The 24326-nt window shown below is 38.8% G+C and overlaps 1 protein-coding gene across 3 annotated transcripts in view; it reads left to right on the top strand.

Moving 5' to 3' along the window:
- The first annotated feature begins 1845 nt into the window (after positions 1-1845).
- The window catches only part of RIC3 (RIC3 acetylcholine receptor chaperone), a 40659-nt gene continuing 18178 nt past the window's right edge, over positions 1846-24326 (top strand). For all 3 annotated transcript variants that reach the window (XM_069469527.1, XM_069469525.1, XM_069469526.1), the window contains exon 1: positions 1846-1987. In XM_069469527.1, coding sequence (XP_069325628.1) covers positions 1864-1987 — 124 coding nt within the window. In that variant the 5' untranslated portion in view covers positions 1846-1863. The remainder of the gene's footprint in view (positions 1988-24326) is intronic.

Raw genomic sequence — 24326 nt, 5'->3', positions numbered from 1 at the left:
AGTGAAGCCAATATGGGCAACCACATGAATTGAGGAAAAAGATTTAGGAGATATCAACTGCTTCTTAACCAGACTTTCAACCAATCCTTCTTTAGTCAGCCCCATTCCACACACCTGCCTTTAAAGAAACCCAGTGCCTCCAATTCCTAAGACTTTATAGGTTCCCAGGGGCAAATTAATTTGCTTCTTATAAGCTTCTCTCTGTCAGCACTTAACTTTTTATGCTGTACACCTGCACTACCCAATATGCTAGCCAACTTGCCATGCTATTGAGCTGTTGAAATGTGACTGACTAGTGCTACACATTTTGAAATGATATTTTAGATATATTAGTTTAAATAAAATATTATCAAAATTAATTTTACCTATTTTTACTTTTAAAATGTGGCTACTAGAAAATTTTAAATTACATATGTGGCTAGCATTGTATTTCTATTGGACAGTGTTGCAGTGCATCTTACACAATTTTTGACATTTCTCATCTACTGTTATCTTTTCTACCATTCTCTTTAGTCTTATAGCTTATATACTTTATCGCTATTTGCATTTTTGAGAAGTGTCTGTGGAAAGCAAAGATAAATGCATGTGTCACAACTGTCACAACATGTGTAACTGAAGTTCTATCTAAGTTTTTCACAATTTAGCTCCTGCTTATATTTGCAGTCTCATCACCTTGTGTCCTGTCATCAACTCTATGGCCTAACCAGAACGAATTACTGATAGTGTTCTGAACACACCAGGAAGCTTCAAGCTTTCATGCCTTTGCTTTCTTTGCGCCCTTTTTGGGGAATACCCTTCTAACCCCTCCCACCTGTCTGCCTAGGAAGTTACTTATTTATCAAAAACTAACTTAAATTTCATCTTCTCTAAGGAGCTTTTCCACTCTTCCTCCTTCCAGTTCAGCTGACTGCTCCAGGGTACAGAACACTTATGATATTTTCTTGTTTAGATACCTATCTGCCCCATGAGGGAGCCCATCTTATTCGTTAAGACATTGTAGTGCCAAGTTCAGAGTTTGATACATAGTAAAAACTAAAAAATGTTTGTCAAACGATGGAATACAGACAGTAACAAAGAACAGTGGGATTGGAGAGGAAGTGAGGCTAACTGAAAAAGCTTCATGAGGGTAGTGTTTTTGAGCTGTTCTTTAGAGACGTTTTTGACAGGTGGAGATGGCATCAGGGATTTTCCAGGCAGAGGGAACAGGACAAGCAAAGGTCCTCTCAAAACAAGGAGTATGCTGGGGAAATAGCAAACCATCTAGCCTGGAAGGAGCATTAGTAAGACCAGACCGTGAAAGGCCTTAAGGTCATAGAAAAAGTTTGACTCTTGTTCTTAAGATATTGGGGAGTTACTGAAAAGTTTTAAGCGAGAGAGTAAGTCCTGCGTTTTAGCATTATTTCCTTTGGCTGCAGGCGGAGAATGAATGCGAGGGGCATGAGTGAAAGCTGGAACTGAGTTCATGACAGTGAGGAGGAAAATCGAGGGCGTGCTCTTAAGGGTGGGCGCAGCGCAGTGTGTTAAGTGGGGAAGGAAGGGCACCGACTGCAGACTGTGCAGGCGGTAGAATGCTCAGGGCTGGGTGACAGATGGTGAGGGAGGAGGAGGAGTTTCTGGTTAGCATAAATGGGATGGAGCGAGTCCGTTTACAACGACGGGGAACCACGCGGGAGGCGCAGGTCGGCTCCGGACCGCGGAGGTGGAGGCGCGGGAGCCTCGCGCATCTTGTCCCTCGCGCGACGCCGTCCGCGCTGCACGCGCTGCCCGCGCCGCCCGCGCTTAACTTGGGAGCTGCAGCCCGCGTGAGGTTCCGGTTCCGGTTCCTGCGGGAATCTGCACCTGCACCTGCACCTGTGAGGGACCATGGCGTACTCCACCGTGCAGAGAGTGGCCCTGGCCTCGGGGCTCGTGCTGGCTGTGTCGCTGCTGCTGCCCAAGGCCTTCCTGTCTCGCGGAAAGCGGCAGGAGCCGCCGCCAGCACCTGAAGGTAAGAGCGGGCCGGCTACCTGGAGCCGCCCGGCCAAACGCTGCTCGAGGGAGGGGTGATTCTGGGAGTCCCAGCCCCCACCGAGGTATCCATTAAACCGGCTAGAAAGAACCGAGGTTTGGGCGGGGCAGGCCCCACGATTCCGTTGGCATCAGCGGGCGGCGGCGGCCCGGCCGGTTCGGCTGAAGGACGGGCCAGGAATTTGTGCATGCGTGCATCCCAGTCTAGGCGGCCTCGCACACACCCTTTTGTTGGTAGTCCCTTCCCTCTTCCCCTTGCTGGCCTAACTCATCTTGTTACCATCTGTTCACGTGCTTTGAGTCAGCAGGGTTCCCAGCTGGGTTTCCCTCTTTGGGGTTTCTGTGTGCTCTCTGTTGTGCTTTTGCACGAACTGAAGTCAGCTGGAAGGAGTTATTGTTAAGCCTAATTGGTTGTATACTTTCAACGTGGTGTTGGACGCTCACTGCTTCAGGCTCTTTTAATATAACTTGAAGATTTTAATAACCCAAGTTTCTGTTACTGAGGTGGAAATGAACAAATTATTACGTTCCCCTTACTTAAACAATATTTGTCTGTTAATCCTTTGTTATTGGCATGATGTATGTGGTATTTAGAAATCCATCCTCTTGGCTGAATTTGGGGGCTTTTACAGAATGAGTGTAAAGGCATGGTGCTTAACGCTGGGAAAAGGAACCAGAACAATTCTCCATAGGTCATGAAGTTCTGCTGACTTTCTCCTGTAAATTATCTTTGTAAATTTCTTGTGACACGGTTTTACAGACACTTCCGCTAATGTTCAACCTGTTGATTGCTGGACAGCTCTTTTTGAATTCTAATTTGTGCACATTAACTGTAGTTCCATTCTCTTGGGCATCATAGATATTAAATATTATAAATGCAAGGCACCCAGATCTAGGGTTGGAGGGCAGATTGAACACATAATTCTGTTCACAGAATTGCTTGATAATCTTTATGCTTTTAAGACTATCCACTGGGAAGAGACTTCTAAAACATCTTTGCTTATTTGGTCTTTTTTTTCTTTCTCTCTTTCTGTCTTGTGGCAGAATCCACAAGGTTTTACTTATTTTGTCTAATGATATTGTCTGTCTTGAAGAAGAGTAAATTCTTGATGATCCTGAACAGTGAAGATTCTTCTAAAACAGTTTTTTTACTGAGCTGAATTCAAGATAATTATGGTGAATTATCTTGAGCAAGTACTATTGAATTGAGTGGGAGACACTCTTCTGAGTGTTGTAAGAAGTATAGAGTGGAGATTAGACATGGCTCTTTTTCTTGAGAACTTAAATGCTGGTATTCAGTGTTCTCATCTTAGAAGCTTTGCACTTTCAGTTTTCTTTATTCCTGAAGTGCTCTTCCCTCAGCTTCCTTCTTATCTTTTAAGTTTCTGCTCAAATGTAACCTCCACAGACAGACTTTCCCTGATGACCCTATTTGAAATAACCTTCTACTGCCATCATTTCCTATCCCAATATGTTGCTCTATTTTTTTCCTTGCAGGAATCACTTTATGATATGAAATTTGGTTTACCTGTTTGGTTTTTGTCTCCACCTTCTAGAATGTAAGCTCCACGAGGGCAGGGACCTTGTCCTGCTTACCACTATTTCTTTAGCACCTGGCATGTAATGGGCAGTCAATAAATAACTTTTAAATGAATAAATTGAAGATTATGAATTCTCTTTTTTGTATTACAAGTTACCTAAGTAGTGTAATCTAGGCACAAACATACCTTAAACATACCAGTAACTGAAATTTGCTAGCTATTGTCAGTGTCCCTTCCTTGGAACGCTGACATTTTTAAAGCAATGAATCCTAAGCATTTTTGGGTTACATACCCCTTTGAGAATCTGATGAAAACTATGTATTTCTCTCTAGAAAAATGCACATACTGTTTACACACATGCCCCAAATTTGAGTATCAATTCAGATAATTCACAAAATCCAGAAATACCTGCTTTGAAGAAAGGAAAAACCCTGTTTATTTGAAAATTCTTAAAGTTTATGTCATTATAGCTTCCATTTTTGCTGATTGGTGTGTGTGAAAAAGTACAGTCCCCTTTCCACATGGTAGCCTTTAAGATAGTCTTTTAACAAATATTTATGATGTATCCTATCGAGTAGTATATACGCAGTGCATAGACACTGTGTATTCACGGAAAAAATGAGCCAAATCCCTGCCTTGAGGAGCCCACAGTTTAGTAGAGGAAAACAGACATGTCAACAGATAAATGCAAAAGTGTCAGCGAATACTTGCAGGTATTTGAGTCTACTCAGGAACAGTGGAGACACATATACGCAATGGCCAGTTTTTTTTTTTTTTGGGATTTAAGAAAGGTCTCATAGAGGAGGCAGGTCTTTTTTTTTTCTTTCTGGTAACAGCTTTCTTGAGATCTAATTTACATGCCATATAAATCACCCACTTAAAGTAGACAGTTCAGTGGTATTTAATATTTTCACAGAGTTGTGCAACCATCACCACAATCAATTTTAGAACGTTTTATCCCCAAAAGAAACCTTTTAGCCATCACCCTCCAAATCCCCCCAGCCCACCCTCCAGGCCTAGGCAGCCACTAATCTACTTTATGTCTCTATAGATCTGGCTGTTATGGACATTTCATATAAATGGAATATGTTATCTATATGCTGCTTTCACCTAGCATAATGTTTACACTTTGTAACTTGTATCAGTACTTCATTCCTTTTTATGGATTAATAATATTCCATTATGTGGATATACCACATTTTATTTACTCATCAGTTGATGGACATTAGATTGTTTTTCCTTTTAGCTATTATGAATATTGCTGTTATTAATGTTTTCGTACAAATTTTTGTGTGGACTTATGTTTTCATTTCTCTTGGGTGTATACACTTGGAAAATATGAGTATTCCATTGTGGCTGAAACTAAGAGGGACATATGGTTACTCTATGTTTAACCTTTTGAGAAACTGCCAGCCTATTTTCCAAAGCAGCTGTGCCATTTTACATTCCCTTCAGCAGTGTATAAGGGTTCCAATTTCTCCATATCTTGCCAACACTTGTTATTTGTCTTTAATCATAGCTATCCTAGTGGGTGTGAAGTGACATCTCATTGTAATTTTATTTGCATTTCTCTTAGGACTAATGACATTGTCTTTTCATGTGTTTATTCACTATTTGTATATCTTTTTTGGAGAACTGTCTATTCAGGTCCTTTGTCCATTTTTAAAATTGGGTTACTTGTCTTTTTATTGTTGTAAGAGTTCTTTTTATATTCTAGATACAAGTCCATTACCAAATATGTAATTTGCAAATATTTTCTCCCATTCAGTGGGTTGTCTTCACTTTCTTGGTGGCGTCCTTTGAAGAAGAAAAGTTTTAAATTTTAATGAAGTCCAGTCTATTATCTTTTTGTTGCTTCTGCTTTTGTCATACCTAAGACAAATCATTGCCAAAGCCAAGATCACAAAGATTTGTGCATGTTTTCAGGTTTTATAGTTTTTGCTGCTGCAATTAAATCTTTGATCCTTCTGAATTGATTTGTATGTATTATGTGAGGTAGGAGTTCAACTTCTTGTGGATATACAGTTGTCCCAGCACCATTGTTGAAAAGACCATTCTTTTCTCATTGAGTTTTTTTGGCATCTTTGTCGAAAATCAATTAACTGCAAATATGAGAGTTTATTTCTGGACTGTCAGTTCTCTTCCATTGATCCTTAACACCAGTACCACATTGTCTTGATTACTGTAGCTTTGTAAGTTTTGAAATCATGAAGTGTGAATTCTCCAACTTTGTTCTTCTTTTTCAAGATTGTTATGGCTATTCTGGATCTTGTAACCCAACATTTTCATATGAATTTTAGGATCATCTTGTCAGTTTCTGAAGGAAAACAAAAAGCCAGCTGGATTTTGATAGAGTGTGTTGAATCAATTTGGGAAGCATTGCTATCTTACCAAATTTAAGTCTTTCAATTTATTACATGAGCACAGGATTTCTTTTTATTTATTTAGGTCTTTAACACATTGACTGCCATGTGAGTTGTATTTAACTCAGGCTAGTTTGAGCCTGGGGCCACATGAAGCAAAACCCTGCATTTGGTTCATGAAAATCTTACTTGTTAATGTTCTTATTGTCACAATACTGACAGTTTAATTCTAAAAATGTGGATTGCATTGCATATAACTCGTGCACAGAAAACAATAAAAAATAACAAATTAGAAAGGATCTTTTTGTTTTAATACAACATTCTGGGCCCAGGGAAATTTCTTTTCCCAAGTGTGGCAGTCAACATGTTAATTTCTTTCAAAGAAGTTTGTAGTTTTCAGTGTAAAAGTCTTATTTTGTTAAATATATTTCTTAGTATTTTATTCTTTTTGATGCTATTATGCATTGAATTATTTTCTTAATTTTATATTCAGGTTGTTCCTTGCAAGTACGTAGACATACAATTAATTTTTGTATATTGATACTGTAACCTGCCACTTTGCTGAACTTGTTTATTAGCTGTAATACATGATCGTGTTTTCTGCATATAGTTTTACTGCTTTCTTTCTAATCTGCGTGCCTTTTTTTTTTTTTTTTTTTTTGAGACAGAGTCTCACTCTGTTGCCCAGGCTAGAGTGAGTGCCGTGGCGTCAGCCTAGCTCACAGCAACCTCAAACTCCTGAGCTCAAGCGATCCTACTGCCTCAGCCTCCCGAGTAGCTGGGACTACAGGCATGCGCCACCATGCCCGGCTAATTTTTTCTATATATATTTTTAGCTGTCCATATAATTTCTTTGTATTTTTAGTAGAGGTGGGGTCTCGCTCTTGCTCAGGCTGGTCTCGAACTCCTGAGCTCAAACAATCCGCCCACCTCGGCCTCCCAGAGTGCTAGGATTACAGGCGTGAGCCACCACGCCCGGCCCATCTGCGTGCCTTTTATTTATTTATTTTTTTGCCTAACTGCCCTGGCTGGAACCTCCAGTACAATGTTTAATAGAAGTAGTAAGAGCAAACATCCTGTTTTGTTTCTGATCTTAAGAAGAAAAATTTCTTACCATTAAGTATAATGTTAAATGGAGGCATTTTGGAGATGCCTCTTATCAGGATGAAGAAGTTCCTTTCTCATTCGTAGTTTGTTGATTGTTTTTAGGAAGGGGGTGTTAAGTCAGATGCATTTTTCTGTGTTGAGCTGATCATAAAATTATTCTATTGATATGGCATATTACTTGATTTTTTGACGTTAAGCCAACCCTGCTTTCCTTGGCTAAGTTGAGGAGACAACTCTTAAAATGTTTTAATATTTTGTTTTGTTTTTTGTTTGTTTGCTTATCATCCAGATGAAGAAAGGCATTCTAGGCATACAGAGCAAAAAACAACAGAGCCTCGAAATAGCCTTAGAATTGTGAGAGATTGACCAGAGAAGTTGGCAGGGGCCACATTGTAAAGGGTTTTTTTTCTGTCATAGTTTGTATTTTATTCTAAAGGCAGATGAGGCCATCATAAGTTTGTAAGTAGAAGAGAAACATTCAACCTGATTTTAGAAAGGACACCCTGGCAGCAGTGTAGAGGCTACACTGTGAGGATTTCTGCATGGAGAAGGTTGGTACAGTAGTCCAATTGAGACATCATGAGCATCACTAAGTCATTGGGCTTATCAGTTAGGATGCTTGTGACAAGAGACAAAATTCAGCTTGTCTTGTCTTAAGAGAGAAAGGGAATTTATTGTCTTGTGTAAATGAAAAGGCCCTGTGTTAGAACTGGCTTCCAGTGCAGTTTGATTCAGAGATTCACAGTCTCATCAGGGCTGCAGCTCTGATTTTCTGTGTCCTTTTCACTCCGACTTCCTTCTCAAGTTGGCTCCATCCTCTGGCTGCTTTCTCAGCGTAGCAACAATGGTCACAACAGTTCCAGATACTGCCTCCTCACATTCCACTGTCCAGAGAAAGAGTGTCTCTTTTCTTTTAAATCCTCCTTCACTCTCACCCCAACCCTGTGTCTCAGTTTCTTTCCCAGCAGTCCCAGCAAACATATCCACCCATCTTAATGGCTTGTAGTACCTTACTTGCGGTGCTGTGGGTAGGAGGGATATGCTGATTAACCCTCTCTGGAGTTGAGAGTGGTTCCCATAGGAAAATATGGGTACTGGAGCAAGAGGGGCTATCAACATTGAGTTGGAGGGAAGAGAACAAGAGAATTGGCAGGGGAGGGAGAGGGAGGCATCTTGGATTATTCTCAGGTTTAGGTGAATGGGTAGATGATGTTGTTTTTCAACAGAATAGGAATTGAGGAAAAGTAGTTTAAAGGGGAAGGATGAGTTCAGGAATTTGAAGAATAGTATCATGTCCCCTTCTTCAGTCTTATGTTAACATCCCTGGCTCCTTCATCCATTCTTCATATGACATAGTTGCAAGTATCTGAGCACAGCTTTCTTAGAAGGGACTCCTAGGGCAGGCGCAGTGGCTCACACCTGTAATCCTGGCACTCTGGGAGGCTGAGGCAGGAGGATTGCTTGAGCAATACAAAAAGTAGCCGGGTGTTATGGAGTGCATCTGTAGTCTCAGCTACTCAGGAGGCTGAGAGGCAGAAGGATCACTTGAGCCCAAGAGTTTGAGGTTGCTGTGAGCTACGATGATGCCACTGAACTCTAGCCGGGTGACCCAGCGAGAGACTCTGTCTCAAAAAAAAGGACTTCTAGAGCTGCTAGTAACAGCAAATGTAAGACAAGTAGCTCGCGAAAAAGCAGTCTATTGTCTCCTCCTCCTCCTTAACCCCCCCCTTTTTAAAATTCTGTACTTAATGCTTTCTGGGGATTGCTTTAGATTGTTGGCATCCTTCTCACTGTGGCATTTTACTTGCTGAATTCTGAATCTTTTTTTTTCCTTTTTAGTAGGAGCTCCTCATCTAGGTTTTGTTCATTTTGTACTATTCACTTGATGCCTTGGAACTAAATATAGGACTCTGTAGTTTTCCCTGATATATTCTATCTGTTTAAATTTGGCCCAGAATTCTAGCCTCTTGACATTTTTTCAGAATATTAATTGTTCCATTCAGTGTACTTGTTTACCATCTCTCTCAGCTATATGCCATTCTTGATTTTTTAAAAAACTTTTTGTTAAAGACATTTTCAAACATATGCAAAAGTAGAAAGAGTAGTAAAATGAATTCACATGATCCTGCTTCAACAACCATCAGTACCTGGTCAATCGGTGTCATGGATATCCCCACCTACTTTTTCCCCTATTCAGTGGATTATTTTGAAGCAAATCCTATACATTGGATCACTTCATCCTTAAATACTTCAGTATGCATCTCCACAAAAAATAGGATTCTTCTCACAACGTAGCCACAATACCATTATCATACCTACAAAATCAATACTTCCTTAATGTCATTAAATATCCAGTTGTTGTTCAGATTTTTCCCACTGTCTTATAATTTTTTTATTTACAATTTCACACTTGATTATGATCAGCATGTCTTCTTGATAGGTCATTCAAATTGTTTTTAAAAATGTACCAGTCATTTGAAACTGACGTAAGGGTCACACCAGGCTATTCATTGAAGCCTTTTTGTAGACATTCAACCAGTTTGTCATTTGATTGTTCTATTCCATTTTATTCTGTCACTGTGGTCTACTTGCTTGCTCCCTTCCCCCCTTCAGTCTGTTCTCAACACAGCAGCCACAGTGATCATGTTAAAGCATAAGTCAACTCATGTTTCTTCCTTCCTAAAAACCCTCCAGTGGCTTCCTGATTCATAGAGAAAGTCTGTACATGACCTAAAAGGCCCTATATTACCTTCTTCCTGTTTTCCTTCAATTTTTTCCTCTTTCTTTCTTTGCTTTGGCCACACTGGCTGCCTTCTCACTGTTCCTTGAACATGCCTGGCTAGCTCCCACCTCAGGGCCTTTGCATATCCATGTGCCTTTTCTTTCATCTTCTTCATGTCTTCACTCAAATGACATCTCCTGATGCCTTCTCTGGGCACTCCAGCTAAAATCTTAATGTCGCCCAACATAATCCTATCCTTTATCCCTGCTTTATTTTTTCTGCTTAGTATTTATCATTATATTGTTTATTGTCATTTTTCCCACTTAGAAAGGAGGTTCCATGAGGTCAGGGATTTATGTTTGTTTTGTTTGTAGCTGTATGTCCAGCTTTAGACCAGGCCTATATATAGTAGACAATAAATATTTGTTGAATAAATGAAAGAATGAATGAAGTGAGTGAATTAATGAATGCTGGCTCCTAGGGATCATGACTTTCTCTATTAGCATTTGGAAGCCACTACCTTATTATTATTAAATTCATTATGGTTACATAAATTATCATGCATCCATACAATAGACTATTATGATAAATCCAGTAACTTATATTCATGAAGAGTTTTAAGTGACATGGGAACATCGTATGATACCGGTGAAAAGTAAATGTATATATTTACTAGAAAGAAATATGTAAACATTTTAACAGTGATTATTTCTTGATCATGGAATTATGGGTGATTGTTAGTCCTTCCATTTTTCTGTACTTTTTTCTCAATTTTCCATAGATATGTATTTCTTTTATGATCAGAAAAAAAAGTACTGTCTCTTCCCTCCCATGTCCACTCCATCAAAAAAAAAAAAAAAAGGAAGAGTCCTTTTTAGAATCTAGCCCAAGAGCTACAACATGCTCACTTCTCTATAGTTTGTAGAATCCACCATCCACTTTCCACTTTCTGCATTGGAATAATAGTTTTTTCCATCTTTAAAGACTTCTCTTTGTACTGACATAATTTCTTAAAATTTTCTTTAATTCAGTGATCTTATTTGCAAGTTTTCCCAGTCCTCTTGGTAGATATAATTTAGTGAATAAACTTGAACTTACCCTTCTCTGGGACTTTATTTTTTTTCCTCAGAATTGTTAATTCTCCTCCATTTAATCCAAAATTCATTCCCTTTGATAGAGAGTAGAGAAGCAAAATAGAGGTTGAGGAGTTCTACTTTCTTAGAATTACATATTGTCACCAGGCAAATTGCCTTTTTGCTCTAAATATTACCAAAAATACCCCTTTTGCTTTTGCTAGCGTTTGTAAAACTTAATTTATTTTGGACCTTGGCCCCTCATGTGGCTTTTCCAGATCTTGCAACTGTTTCATGTTGATTGCTTATGTGTCTTTCTGTTTATCTTTTCTGTCCTTTTAGAAGTGCTACCTGTACATCTGCTTTTTTTTCTTCTGCCTTTCCTGCTTGCTTGAGAATTTTTGAAATACAAACAGAAATGTATTTTTAAGAGCTTTCTTCTTAGAGTGAGTCTCTTGCCATGAAATTGTATGTCTCTGTTTTAGAATTTCTGAACTCTGACTTCCCAGAGCCTGTGCCACATAACTCCTACTTTGTTGTCACAAACACTGAGGTGTCATAGTGTCATTCTCCTAGGGATCTCCTTTCATTTCACCAGCCAGTTTCTTCTTTGGTCAGAGTAGCAGTTCCCTTGCTCACCTTATGTACCTTTAGAACATAAAAGTGTCACCACACTAGGTGAAGAACTTGTCAGTTGTTCCGTTGTTAGCAAAATGAGACTTTGAATAGGTGCCAGGGTAGTTGAAGTCCTCCAAGATGACAGTGTGCTGCTTCTGTGTTAGAGTTGGCTTCAGGGGGGCTGTAGCCACCACGTGTACCTGGCTGGGAACCTTGAGTGCTCCCACAAGAGCATTGTATCTGGGCATCTCTCCTGGTGACCCTGCCTGAATACTTATAAATAGGGTTCCTTACCAGCTGCTCCCCAGGGGCCTTGTTACTCTGGAGTAGCTCAGACTTTGTCACCATGTTCTCCTCAAGCAAGTCCTGTCCCACTGAGTCTTGATCTCCGTGAGATGTGTAAATACATATACACATACATTTATTTGTTATCTTAAATTAGCTCCTTATGTGTTGGTATGTAGGTGACTGAAGACAAATATATTATTTTGGTTGCTTGCCATAAATTTTCTTCCAATGAAGCATAAGACATATACTCTTCAAAGAAGAGTGGGAGATTAGGTAATTATTTTTATTTCAAAGGATCACTTTTCTGTTCATATATTATGGAAATGAACAGAAAACAATAGGAGATAATTTGAGAGCCTGTGAATGCTTATAAATTAGGCATTTTTTTCAAATTCAGAAACTTATAGGTGAGTGGGTGTGGAGTGCCTTGATCAGTCATCTTCATTGCCATTTTCTATTTTAGAAACTGAAATTGAAAACTGGCAGAATAATGAAATAAAAAGCTATTTTTACCCCTGCAAGTGACTGGGCTGGATCTTGAGATTCCAATAAAGGCTAGTAGACACAGTATAATTCATCGAGATCAGTTCAACGAAGAGTACAGCATGCAAGACCCAGAGCAAGCTCTGTGGGGGACCCAAACATAAATAAAACACTAGACCTTTATTCAAGAAATTCTTAGTTTGTCCTCCAGCCAAAGACCACCAGGAAGGTACGTGTAGTTGAACAAGCTGGGTTTAATGTTCATCGCAGCAAGGGAGAATGCATACCGGGGGAATCGTAGGGTATCTCAGTAACACAGCGTGACAGTGTCAGAAAAAGCCTTTTTCTAGAATTGTTAGGTGACTTTGAGGAAGGTTTAAGTACATGGGGCTTTGTTTTGAATTGAATGCTGTCAGAAAGTAGAGCAAATTCTATGACTGGATATCTTAATAGAGTTTATCTAAAGGGAGGGCAGACTAGAGAAAAACTAGGTAAGTAAACAGCAGTCACTCATATTGTCCAACACTAGGCGTTGTTTGGTGTTTTGTGGCTTGGCCAGTGTTAATGTTTTGCCTGTTTTCAGACAGATTGCAGACTGGTCTTCATTTTGTCTTGATCCATCATGGTCATAGAATGGCTTTGTCTGATGTTGATGTTTTGAAATTGCTTAGATGTAACAGAGAACACTGAGACTTAGCTGTGGGTCCCAAGCCAGCCAGCTCATAGCAATACCAGTGCCTGGCTGATAGTACCAGGCCAACTTCAGAGGCTGCTTTTCTTGTTCTCAGATATGATTTATAAGTTTCAGTCAGCATTAAATAAAATTAGGTGGAAAGGATACTTAGTGGAAGATGTTACCTGTTTCTGTTTCCCAATTCATCCAAGTAGGAGCTGTAAGACTCATAGGTACAGCTCTTGAATAAGGCCAAGTGTGTTAAGTGCAATTAAAGAAGTTCAAGCCGTGTGTTGTAAGGGCATGGGGGGTGGCATGAGAAAATGCTTTGGAGAGTGGGGCCCTGAGCCTTGAGGATTGGCTGGATTTAGATATGTGGAGTTGGGAGGAAAGCAAAACCACTGGAATATAAGCATAGGCTTAGGCAAGAGGGCAGAGATCAGGTTCAAAGCATGGTGGGAAGCCTTGTTTGGCTGAATCAGTGGTATGTAATGGGATGGTAGTGTGAGGAGGTACTTTTGTATTAGATTATGGAATTCAATTGTTTGGGCATTCAGTTTGTAGGGAGGGAAAATCAGAATTTGTTAAATATATATGGTATGTGCTGGGTGCTTTGTATATATGATCTTATTTAATTTATAATTCTTATAACAACTCTGAAAAGTAGATACCATTATACCCATTTTACCGACAATGAAAATTAGCTCTAGAAAGGTTCATCTGATCTCTACTTAAACAGAGGCACGGCCATAATCTTAACCAATAACTGACTGAAAAGATGGTACTCATTCTACTTCACTCTGTTACCTCCTTTGTGCTGTAACACAGCCTCTTGTCATCAGTGGAAACCATTGAAAGCTTTTGATCAGAGAAATGGCAAGACCAGTTAGAATTATGCTTTAGGAAGATAAGTCTGGTAACAAAACAGTGATAGTTGATGTGTGTTGACTACATGGACCAGGCCCTGTGCTAAGCAAGTAAGACACATAGTTCTCTCTTTTAGTAATATATAGGATGGATTGGGAGTGGGGAGGTTGATAAAAGATTAAAAAAAAGATCTGGTTAAACTAGCAGCAAATATGAAAGCAGTGGGCAATAAAGGCGAGTTAGGTAAGAGGGGAATATAACAAGATGGGGCCCTTGCAGGAAACTGGTGAGGAAGAAACAGTCACAGCTATTGTCCTGGATTCCACTTTAAGTAATGCTGAATTAAATGGCCTCTACAACTTCCTTGGTGTTTAGGGAGGAGTTTACATATCTGAAGGAACTGGCCCATTAAGACCTTTCCTGAACCACTGTAATAAAAAATATAAACACATCCAGTTCTTTATTGATTTATTTGCCCCAAGAATGCAATGCTGCAGATTTCATTTAATGTTTAATGTTGCTTTCAGAAGTCTCTTTTGTTAACAGCACTAGAGTTTTTGTTTTTAGCAATGGTTATTAACAAGGGATGGTTATTAACAAGGGAAAGTAAAGCTTCACTCTATAAAATCCATTAAGTTTTTAGTCAAGTTTAAATGATAAGCTAAGTGAATTTTAATAATTACGGAAACCTAAATATGGGGAAAGCTTTCAATAAACAATTAGGATTTAGTTAAATTCCATTTTATAGGATACGGAAGTACCTATAAAGATAGTCACCACAGCTGTTTTCTACATTGGAAAACCTGCAGTTTTTAATGTTCTAATATCTTTATTCTGGTCTCTTTAGTTATTTTTTTAAAGCAAAATTTTAAAAACCACAAATCCTGTTTGTAATGTAGCTGTCAAGTGGAACATTTGTAATAGTGAAAAATTGAAAATAATGTAAATGTTCATCAGCTGGAGAATGGGCAAATAAATTGTGATATGGTCATACAATGAGATGCTATATAGCAGTCTGGTTGAATAAACTAGACCTATACATATCAACATTTGTTGGCTGTACATTTCTTGGCCAAAATATTGATCCCCACCCAGAAAAAAAGGCAAGTACACATGAGTGCAGTATAATTCCATAATATAAGGATTTGTTTATTGTGGTAAATATATATATAACAAAATTTACTATTTTAACCACTTTTAGGTATACAGTTCAGTAACATTCACATTGTTGTGTAACCATCACCACCATCCATCCGTAATATAAAGCTTTAAAACATTCAAGATAATATTGTTTATTGTTTATGGATGCATACTTACCTAGTAAAGTCTAAAAGCACACATGCTAATAATAAGCACCAAACTCAGAGGTATGTCTATCTCAGAGAGGGTTTGGGGGGATGAGTACACAGGGACTTCAGTTATATTTGGGCGGTAGATATACAAGTGTCCATATATTATCATCTATACTTTTGTATACCTGGTATATTTCATAATTTTAAAATTTCCTTTTGTAAAAAATCATTTCAACTATAAATTTCCATATGTTTTATAGTTGGTGACTTTTTAAACATCTTGTACTATTCAATTCTAAGAAACATGGTGGTACCGAGATCCAGGAGATAAGGTTGTTCCCCACTGAGGCCAGTGAACTTTACAAAGAGAAAAATCTCTTCTAAATTCAGTGTTCTGACCCCAGCCTACCATTGGTCACAAGTGGTTGAGGTTATAAGTCTCAGGCCTAAAGGTCTGAGAGAATGAATCTACAAAGAAAAGAAATATGCGAAGAGAGCAGGTTTTAGATGGTAAAAATGAGTTTCAATTTTAGGTTTGACATATACTAATTGAATTTAGAGGTAAGAGACAAGTACTTGGGGGAAAAGTCAGAACTAGAGCTGTACATTTTGGAAATTATGATGGACTCCTTGAGAATGAATGAGTTTGCCAAAGGAAAAAGGATAAAGAAAAAACAGGTTGAGACACAATCTTGGGAGAGGGGATTAAAGAAGAACCAGTGAAAAGGACTGAGAAGGAATAGGTTGAAGGACCAGTGGGAAAACAAAAGCTCAGGAAAGTGATGTGCCATAGAGATTAAGGTAGGAAAATTTGACAAAGATTTATTCAGACTAATCCAATTTTTATTGAGTGACCAGTATGTGATAATCACTTTCTTGTGTTGCAGGGAAGTCTTAAAAGTGAGGACTGAGAAAAGGCCATTGGATTTAATGGTTAAGGTAGAGTTTACTATTTCATTGTAACTGTATTCCTTGTCTATAAACTCTTTAAAAACAGAAACGCTTTTTTTTTTTTGAAGACCAAATCTCTGTCACCTCAGGTAGAGTGCAGTGGTATCTTCATAGCTCACTGCAACCTCAAACTCCTGGGTTCAACTGATCCTCCTGCCTCAGCCTCCTGAGTAGCTGGGACAACAGGCATGCGCCACAACACCTGGCTGATTTTTCTATTTTTAATAGAGATGGAGTCTTGCTCTTGCTTAGGCTGGTCTTGGACTCCTGAGCTCAAGCTGTCTTCCTGCCTCAGCCTCCCAGAGTGCTGGGATTACAGACATGAACTGGTGGGCCCTGCCTTTTTTGTCATTTTAATCTCAATGTCTGACATAGTGCCTGGCACACTGTTAAGTGTTCAGCAGTAAATATGTGAACTATTACACCAAATACAAAATACTCTGATTTCTTTTAGGATATAAAACATATTTTTACCATCTAGTCTGTATGTTCCATTGCTCGCCAAATCCCTCTCCTACTTTTGAAAATGGTATTCTTTTCTTTTTAAACACCTCTTTGATGTTATCAATAACCTCTTCTTAATTCTCATGCAGGTTTCTTTATCAATCACCTCTTTTTAATCAATTCTAATATAGGTTTCTTGCTTCATCATGATTCATTCAGTGTTGTTTTCTGAAACCCTATTTTTCCTTTCTTACTCTCATTACTCACTCATTAACTCAATATAAAGAAGATAGTTCTATTAGCCATTGTTGTTCAGAGGTATTAATAGCTTGAGATTCCTGGGGGAAGCATTGAGTTTCCTATCTGATGGTATTTCAGCAGAATAAGGACCACAACTTGAGGTGTATGAAGGTATTGAATACAGGTGGTTAGGCTAGATGACTTTAAAAAAAAAAAAAAAAAACAAACAGATTTATTGAGATAAAATGCATATACCGTGCAATTTACCTAAAGTGTATAGTCGTTTTTAATATAGTCACAGATTTGTACAACCATCACCACAGTCAATTTTAGAAAATTTTTATCACACACCTCCCTGCAAGAAACCCCATATCCATTAGCAGTCACTCTTTCCCCCACTTCCCAACTCTCCACACCCCAGCTCTAGGCAATCGCTAGTTTATTTTCTGTCTCTGTAGACTTTCTGGGTACTTCATAGTAATGGAATCATATAATATGTGGTATTTCATGACTGGCTTTCTTAGCATAATGTTTTCAAAGTTCATCCATGGTATAGTATGTATCAGTATTTCATTCCTTTTTATGGCTGGATAATATTATTTATTTTGTATGGTTATACCACATTTTGTTTATCCATTCATCAGTTGATGGACATTGGCTATTATGATAATGCTACTACGAACATTTGTGTATAAGTTTTTGTGTGAGCATAGTCTTCTTGGGTATATACCTAAGAGTGTAATTTTTGGGTCATATGATTACTCTCTGTTTAACCTTTTGAGGAACTGCCAAACTGTTTTCCAAAGTGGCTAGACTATTTTACGTTCCCACCAGCAGTATGTGAGAGTTCTCTTTTCTCTGCATTCCTCCAACACTTTCTATTTCTGTGTTTTTGAGTATAACCATCCCAGTGAATGTGAAGTGGTATCTCCTTGTGAGTTTAATTTGCATTTCTTTGATGGCAAATAGTGTTGAACATCTTTTCATGTGCTTATTGGCCATTTGTATAGAGAAATGTCTATTCAGATTCAGATCCCTTACTCTTTTTTTTTTTTTTTTTTTGAGACAGAGTCTCACTCTTGCCCAGGCTAGAGTGAGTGCCGTGGCCTCAACCTAGCTCACAGCAACCTCAAACTCCTGAGCTCAAGGGATCCTTCTGTCTCAGCCTCCCGAGTAGCTGGGACTACAGGCATGCGCCACCATGCCCGGCTAATTTTTTCTATATATATTTTTAGCTGTCCATATAATTTCTTTCTATTTTTTTTAGTAGAGATGGGATCTCGCTCTTGCTTAGGCTGGTCTCGAACTCCTGAGCTCAAACGATCCGCCTACCTCGGCCTCCCAGAGTGTTAGGATTACAGGCGTGAGCCACCACGCCCGGCCAACCTTTACTCATTTTTAATTGGGTTATTTGCCTTTTTATTGTTGAATGGTAAGAATTCTTTATGTGTTTTGGATACTAACCCTTATCAGGTATATTTTCTCCCATTCAGTGTGTTGTTTTCATTTCTTGATGGTGTCAGTTGCAGTACAAATGTTTTAAATTTTGATGAAGTCAAATTTACCTACTTATTGTTTGTTTTTTTGTGTGTGCTTTTGATGTCATATCTAAGAAACTATCACCTAATCCAAGGTCAGGAGGATTTATGTTTATGTTTTCTTCTAAGCTTTTAAAGTTTGTCTCTTACATTTAGGTCTTTTATGTATTTTGAGTTAATTTTTGTATATGGTATGATATAGGGATCCATTTTCATTCTTTTGTATGTGAATATCTAGTTGTTCTCCCACCCGGATCACTTTTAAAGCCCCTGACTCTGAAGATTCTATGATGCTTTGATCTTTTAGTACTTTGGTTTCTGTTTTTGTCTAAACAGGTGGACAGTTAGGATTTCATGCAATGGCTGTTCATTTCTCAAGAAAACATTATGTCTAAAAACAAGGACTGCCATTAGTGTTTTTTTTTTTTTTTTTTTTTTTAAGAGAAAGGGTCTCGCTTTGTCACCCAGGCTGGAGTGCAGTGGTGGTGCCATCATAGCTCACTGAGCCTTGAACTTGTGGTCTCAAGAAATCTTGCTGCTTCAGCCCCTGAGTAGCTAGGGGGACTACAGACGCCCACCACACTCAGCTAATTTTTTTTTATTCTTTGTAGAGATGGGAATCTCGCTGGGTTGCCCAGGCTTATCTTGAAGTCTTGGCCTCAAGGAATCTGCCTGCCATTGGTCTTTGTCAGTTTCTTCTAGGCTTCTCAGTTGCTTTCAATTTTGTTTTCCTCTGACTTTTATAATATTGGTTTGTTTCTGGTCATCTTCAACTAGCTCATTTTTCCTTTCTTTCTCTTTTTGCACATAAGTATACACATTCCTCCATCCTTTTTGGTATTGGGAACCATTCAGTCAATTTTAATTAGCTTTCTATTTAGGTAGCTTAGAGTTTCTCCTCAAGCCTAACTGCAGTCTAATAAAAATTTTCTCTGTGTTCCATCAACACTTGGAATATAATATATGAAGAATGTGTACACAGTTGTTCCCGAACCATAAGTCCCCTGAGTTTCTTCATAATCTTCTCCTAGTAGCTTAAACTTTTGGTCTTGGAGTTTTCTGACTCCTCCCCCATTAGCTTTATATTCTAATCACTAGTAAATACTGCTGATTGTGTGGTGATAGCCTTTGGACCTGTCCTTTCCTTTTTACAGCTATAGCTACCAACTCAGACATTTGCATCTCAGAGCTAAATTACTACAATAGCCTTTTTGCTGTTTTCTAAGACCCTGGTTTCTCCCTGAATTAGGCCCATAGTCTAGATTATTCTCCTTCAAGTACTCTTCTCACTAAGTCATTACCCTAATTCAAGGTCCACTATATCAAATTCATATACCACACAAGTTAGCATTTTTACTCCTCCCATCTCTACTTCCTTCTCCTTATCTCTTCTTACTTCCCTAAATGGAGCCAGACTAATTAGGTAGTTAGCCCTATTTAACGGTTTCTTTGTTCTCACTTTCTTATGCACACACTCTTTCTGATGTGCTTTTGCTTCTCTGTTCTCAGTATTTCATTGCCTTCAATGATTGATCCCATTTGTCTCCTTTTCTCTTTTTTTAAAAAAATTTCTTTCATCCTTTTAATACTTAAACATTTAGTTTGTCTAGTAATAAGGTCCTTGATACCCTGTTATTGTTGTTTGTGTCTTTGTTTTAGATAGGCTGCTTTTCAAAGCATTATTCCACCTGAGAACTATGGTTTCCATTTTGTTTATGGCTCTCTTCTTTTCTTACATATGGCAGAGTCCTGAACATAGTAGGTATCCAATAAATCTTTCTGGCTGACAGACCTATAAAAGTTTTGGGGGAGTTGTTACCAAACCAAACTTGGATCCATTTGCCTAGTGTACAGAGAAAGCCAAACACTGACACTGGGACTGGCAGCAAGAGAAAGTGAGATGTTTATTGCAGGGTACCAAGCAAGGAGCATGGGCAGCTAACACTTTTAAGACTCGAACTCTCTGATGGCCTATATATAAGGGTTTTTAAAGGCAGGGAGGCACAAGCTATCGGTAAAGTCATAAATCAATATGGGGGGGGTGGTTATGTATTGGTTTGTCCTCAAAAGGCAGGACATCTTGAAGTGGGGTCTAACAGGTCATAGGTGGATTTAGTGATTTTTAAAGTTGCAGTTGGTTAGAGGAGTCTAAAAACTTGGAGTCAGCAAACAGGAATATTTAAGTTTAGCTTTAACATATGTTAAGGTAAGGAAGTCTGTTAATCATCATGTGATGTTATGTCAGAATCAGATTGTGAGAGCAAGCCAAGATATATTGGGTCAGAATAACCAGGTTAGCAAGATTGATGGTCTGCAAACATGACTCTGTCCCAGCCCCTCAGGAAAGAATTTTAAACAAAAAACAATGATCAAAGTTCAGTCCTTGGTTCTCCTTATTTGAGGTCTTTGTGACAGCATTTTTCATCTGGTGGGGGTCTTGACTTCTGAGAAACAACTCAAGGACATACGTCAAGATGTTACCTTTAGTTTCTTTAAGGAACCTAACATCCTGTGACTGTGACTTATCTGGGCTACTATTGTTTAAGCTATTATTATCTTTTTGCTTGGCAGGTGGTTCATTTACTTCTCTAATTATTGGTTGCAAGGCTTGTGAGGTTCCTGGAATTCCCTTAGAGGGACTCAAAATTTCTCTTTATATCCATACTCAGGGGGCCTGACAGGCCCTTAAGAGGGGTCCCTACTCCATCTCAATGTGTAATGTTTAGCATCATCATTATTCTTCAATTTTAGAAATGCAAAATAAGGCCTTTTATGTCATTACCTGGTTTTAAGTTTTTATTTTTTGGTTTATGCTGATGTTGAAGTCAGTTTTTTCAGCACAGTAAAAAGAAGTTCAACAACATATTACTACAAATATTAAATCTAGTTTATTAAACACTAACCACATGATATATCAGAGTCTATCAAGAGAAAGGTTAGCGTCCTGGATGCTGGCTAGGCATTTTTTTGAAAGTACATAATGGCTTTAAAGCCATACTCATTTAATATATTTATATTAAGCTCCTTGACAATTTAAAAGAGGCATAGGCACCAGCACCTGGAATAAGGGATGGCGACTCTTCTTTTACAGTCTAAAGCTGTGCTTCTGTTGCTGGCCCACTCTTAAAAGGAAGCATTTCTTCCCATAATTTCCATGTCATCCAAAGTCAATATTGGAAGGGAAAGGAGGATTATTGGAATGGAGGTTGGATGAAAAAGGATACAAGACAGAAGGCAGCTTCCAAGCCTATCTGCCCACCTTCTTTCTTACCTCAGGAGCAGAGAGTTGACTTTAAAGATAGTCCTCAGTTCATAGCACTTTATTAACTTTATCAGTGCAACTTTATCCTTTCTTATTTTGCTATTTTAGCCCTTTATCCTCAATCTGCCTGCCAATTCCCTTCCCTGCTCATATGCACCTACTCTGATGTGTTTGTTTTATGTGTTTATACCTACATATTTGCAGTAAAGATATATAATATGGTTATATGTGTGTATTCAACTTATATAATAATATTTGCATAGTTTTTACCGAATCCTGTTACCAAAAGCTTGGTACTTGTCCCTGAGGCTGAATGAAAGAGAGTGAAGAATGAGGACAAGTGGTTTGAGGAAAAGGAAAGAGAAGTTTATTAATTTGCTGGCAAATGTGGAGGATGGCAGACTTGTGTTTCAAAGACCACCATCCTGCCTTTAAGTGGAAAAACAGGGCTTTTTAAGGGGGGACAGGGGGGTTGGTGGTTGGGTTCAGGTCTCCATGACGAGTATAACAAGTCATGGCTTCGGGCTATAGTTGTTTAACTATTAATATAATTGGTGGTTTTGGTCTTGGGTTATCTCTGCCTGAGGACCTTATCTCTGATTGACAACAATCTGACCTTATCTCCCATTAGCAACAATCTGGTGATCCTTGTCCTATGATCTTGTGACCCTTGTTCAGAGAATTCTGTTGAGCCATCTCCTGTGGTTTAAGATAATAGAAAACAAACAGCAAAGGACGTTTTTCTGCCCCTTTGATCATGGGCCTGAAGAAGGAATGCAAGTTTGTTTTGTTTTGGGTTTTTTTTTTTTTTTTTTTTTTTTTTTTTGAGACAGAGTCTCACTCTGGTGCCTGGACTAGAGTGCCGTGGCATCAGCCTCGCTCACAGCAACCTCAAACTCCTGGGCTCAAGCGATCCTTCTGCCTCAGCCTCCCAAGTAGGTGGGACTACAGGCATGTGCCACCATGCCTGGCTAATTTTTCTATATATATTTTAGCTGTCCATATAATTTCTTTCTATTTTTAGTAGAGATGGGGTCTCGCTATTGCTCAGGCTAGTTTCGAACTCATGAGCTCAAACAATCCGCCCGCCTCGGCCTCCCAGAGTTCTAGGATTACAGGTGTGAGCCACCGCACCTGGCCAGGAATGCAAGTTTTAATTCCCAAAAAGGAAGGGGTTTTAAGGAGACAACTGGTGAAATATTTTATTGCCCTTTTTCAGACCTTTACCTCTGTTACAGTGGTATGCTTTTTAAGATGTATTCATGTTGTAGGTATATCTAAAGAATGGTTTTCTAAGAACTACATAGAATTCCATATTTGTATTTATTCCATTTTGATTTTCTAATCATTCAGTTTTAAGGAAATCAAAGTTACATAAAGCTCCCTGCAACAGCGTGATCACAACAGACATTCTTACACAGGTCTAGAAAGTCTGTATTTGCATATATGTCTAACCTTCTTTGGGATTTATCCACGAGAGTGGGATCACTGGATTACAGGGCATACTTAATGTCACTAAGTACAGCCAGATCACTTAGCAGAGTGGCTGTATCAGTTTACACTCTTACCCTTAGTGCATGAGAATTCTTACCTCCCCACATCTTTTCCAATTTTGTTGAATTTTGTCAAAGTCAAATCCAACAATTTTTTACTTCATAAAAGTTTGTATTTTTAGAGTCTTATTTATGAAATCTTTCTGTTCTTTAGTGTTTTCTATAGTGTTATCGCACAATAGTTTTTTTATACAGACCTGTTTATATGGCCTTTTGTAGAGATTTCTGTCCATTCTTGCTCACCTTTGACTCTCAGGGGGCTTGGCAGTTGGTGTTAACTTTTGGCTGCTCTTGATGGGAAAAAAAATGTAAGAAAATAGATGCATCTTCCCCCCTCCCCTCAAGCTACACACACTTCTGTAAGCCCTGCTCTTCCACTCACAAGGTTGGGTCCCTTTGACCCTGTTTGTGCTACATGAACCCTGTCTGCTCAGCTGTAGTGGATTGGAAAGGGATGCATATCTGCCCAAGCTGAGTACTCACAGTCTTCCTGCAAGGAATTTGAAATTAGGATGTCTCAGCTAGCTTCTGGAAGCACAGGCAAATTGAGGGGTTTGAGGGTGACCGTCTTCCACGGTGTGCACAAAGAAGCTAGAGAAATGGTCTGCAGAGAAAGGATAATAAAGAAAATATGCACAGAGAAACAAAAAAGTCTTAGAAAGGGAGAGAGATTGAGCTAGAATGTGAAAGTAGCTGTCCTGAATCCTGATGGCTTTCCAGTTTCTGGTTCTAGTCTCTCCTGAGACCATATCGCATTTCTTTATCCGTATTAGTCAGGGGTGGCTAACTGCTATAACAGATAGTCTCCAAAGTGTATAATGATCCTAACACAATAGAAGTTTATTTCTCACTCATATAAAGAGGTCCAGATAACTCTAAGTTAAGTTAGTGCGGAGGCAGCAATGGAGGACTGCACCACACAGTTATTCAGGAACCCAGGTTGTTGGAGGATATGCCACTTTTAACATGTGGCTTTCCAGGTCTCTCTGATTGTCAGCATCCATCCCACAGAAGGGAAATGATCATGGAGTTGAATAACGTGGGAGGTTTTATAGGCCAGGCCTTGAACTAGCAGGATCACTCACATTCCTTTGGCTGGAACTCAAGTCACATGGCCACATTTAATTGTATGGGAGTCTGAAAAATGTGGTCTAGCTGTGGACCCAGAGGAAGAGAATATGGGTTTGGTAAACAGCTAGAAATTATCACATCATATTTAGTGTCTGTGTGAGGGATACCTCTATATCCTTTTTAAAAAAAATTTCAAGGTATTATGGGGGTACAAATATTTTTGGTTACAAGGA

This window comes from Eulemur rufifrons, chromosome 6 (genome assembly GCF_041146395.1).
Source record: "Eulemur rufifrons isolate Redbay chromosome 6, OSU_ERuf_1, whole genome shotgun sequence".
NCBI classification, from domain to species: domain Eukaryota; kingdom Metazoa; phylum Chordata; class Mammalia; order Primates; family Lemuridae; genus Eulemur; species Eulemur rufifrons.
Note: the sequence above shows the minus strand (reverse complement) of the source record. Positions and strands in the feature narration are given on the sequence as shown.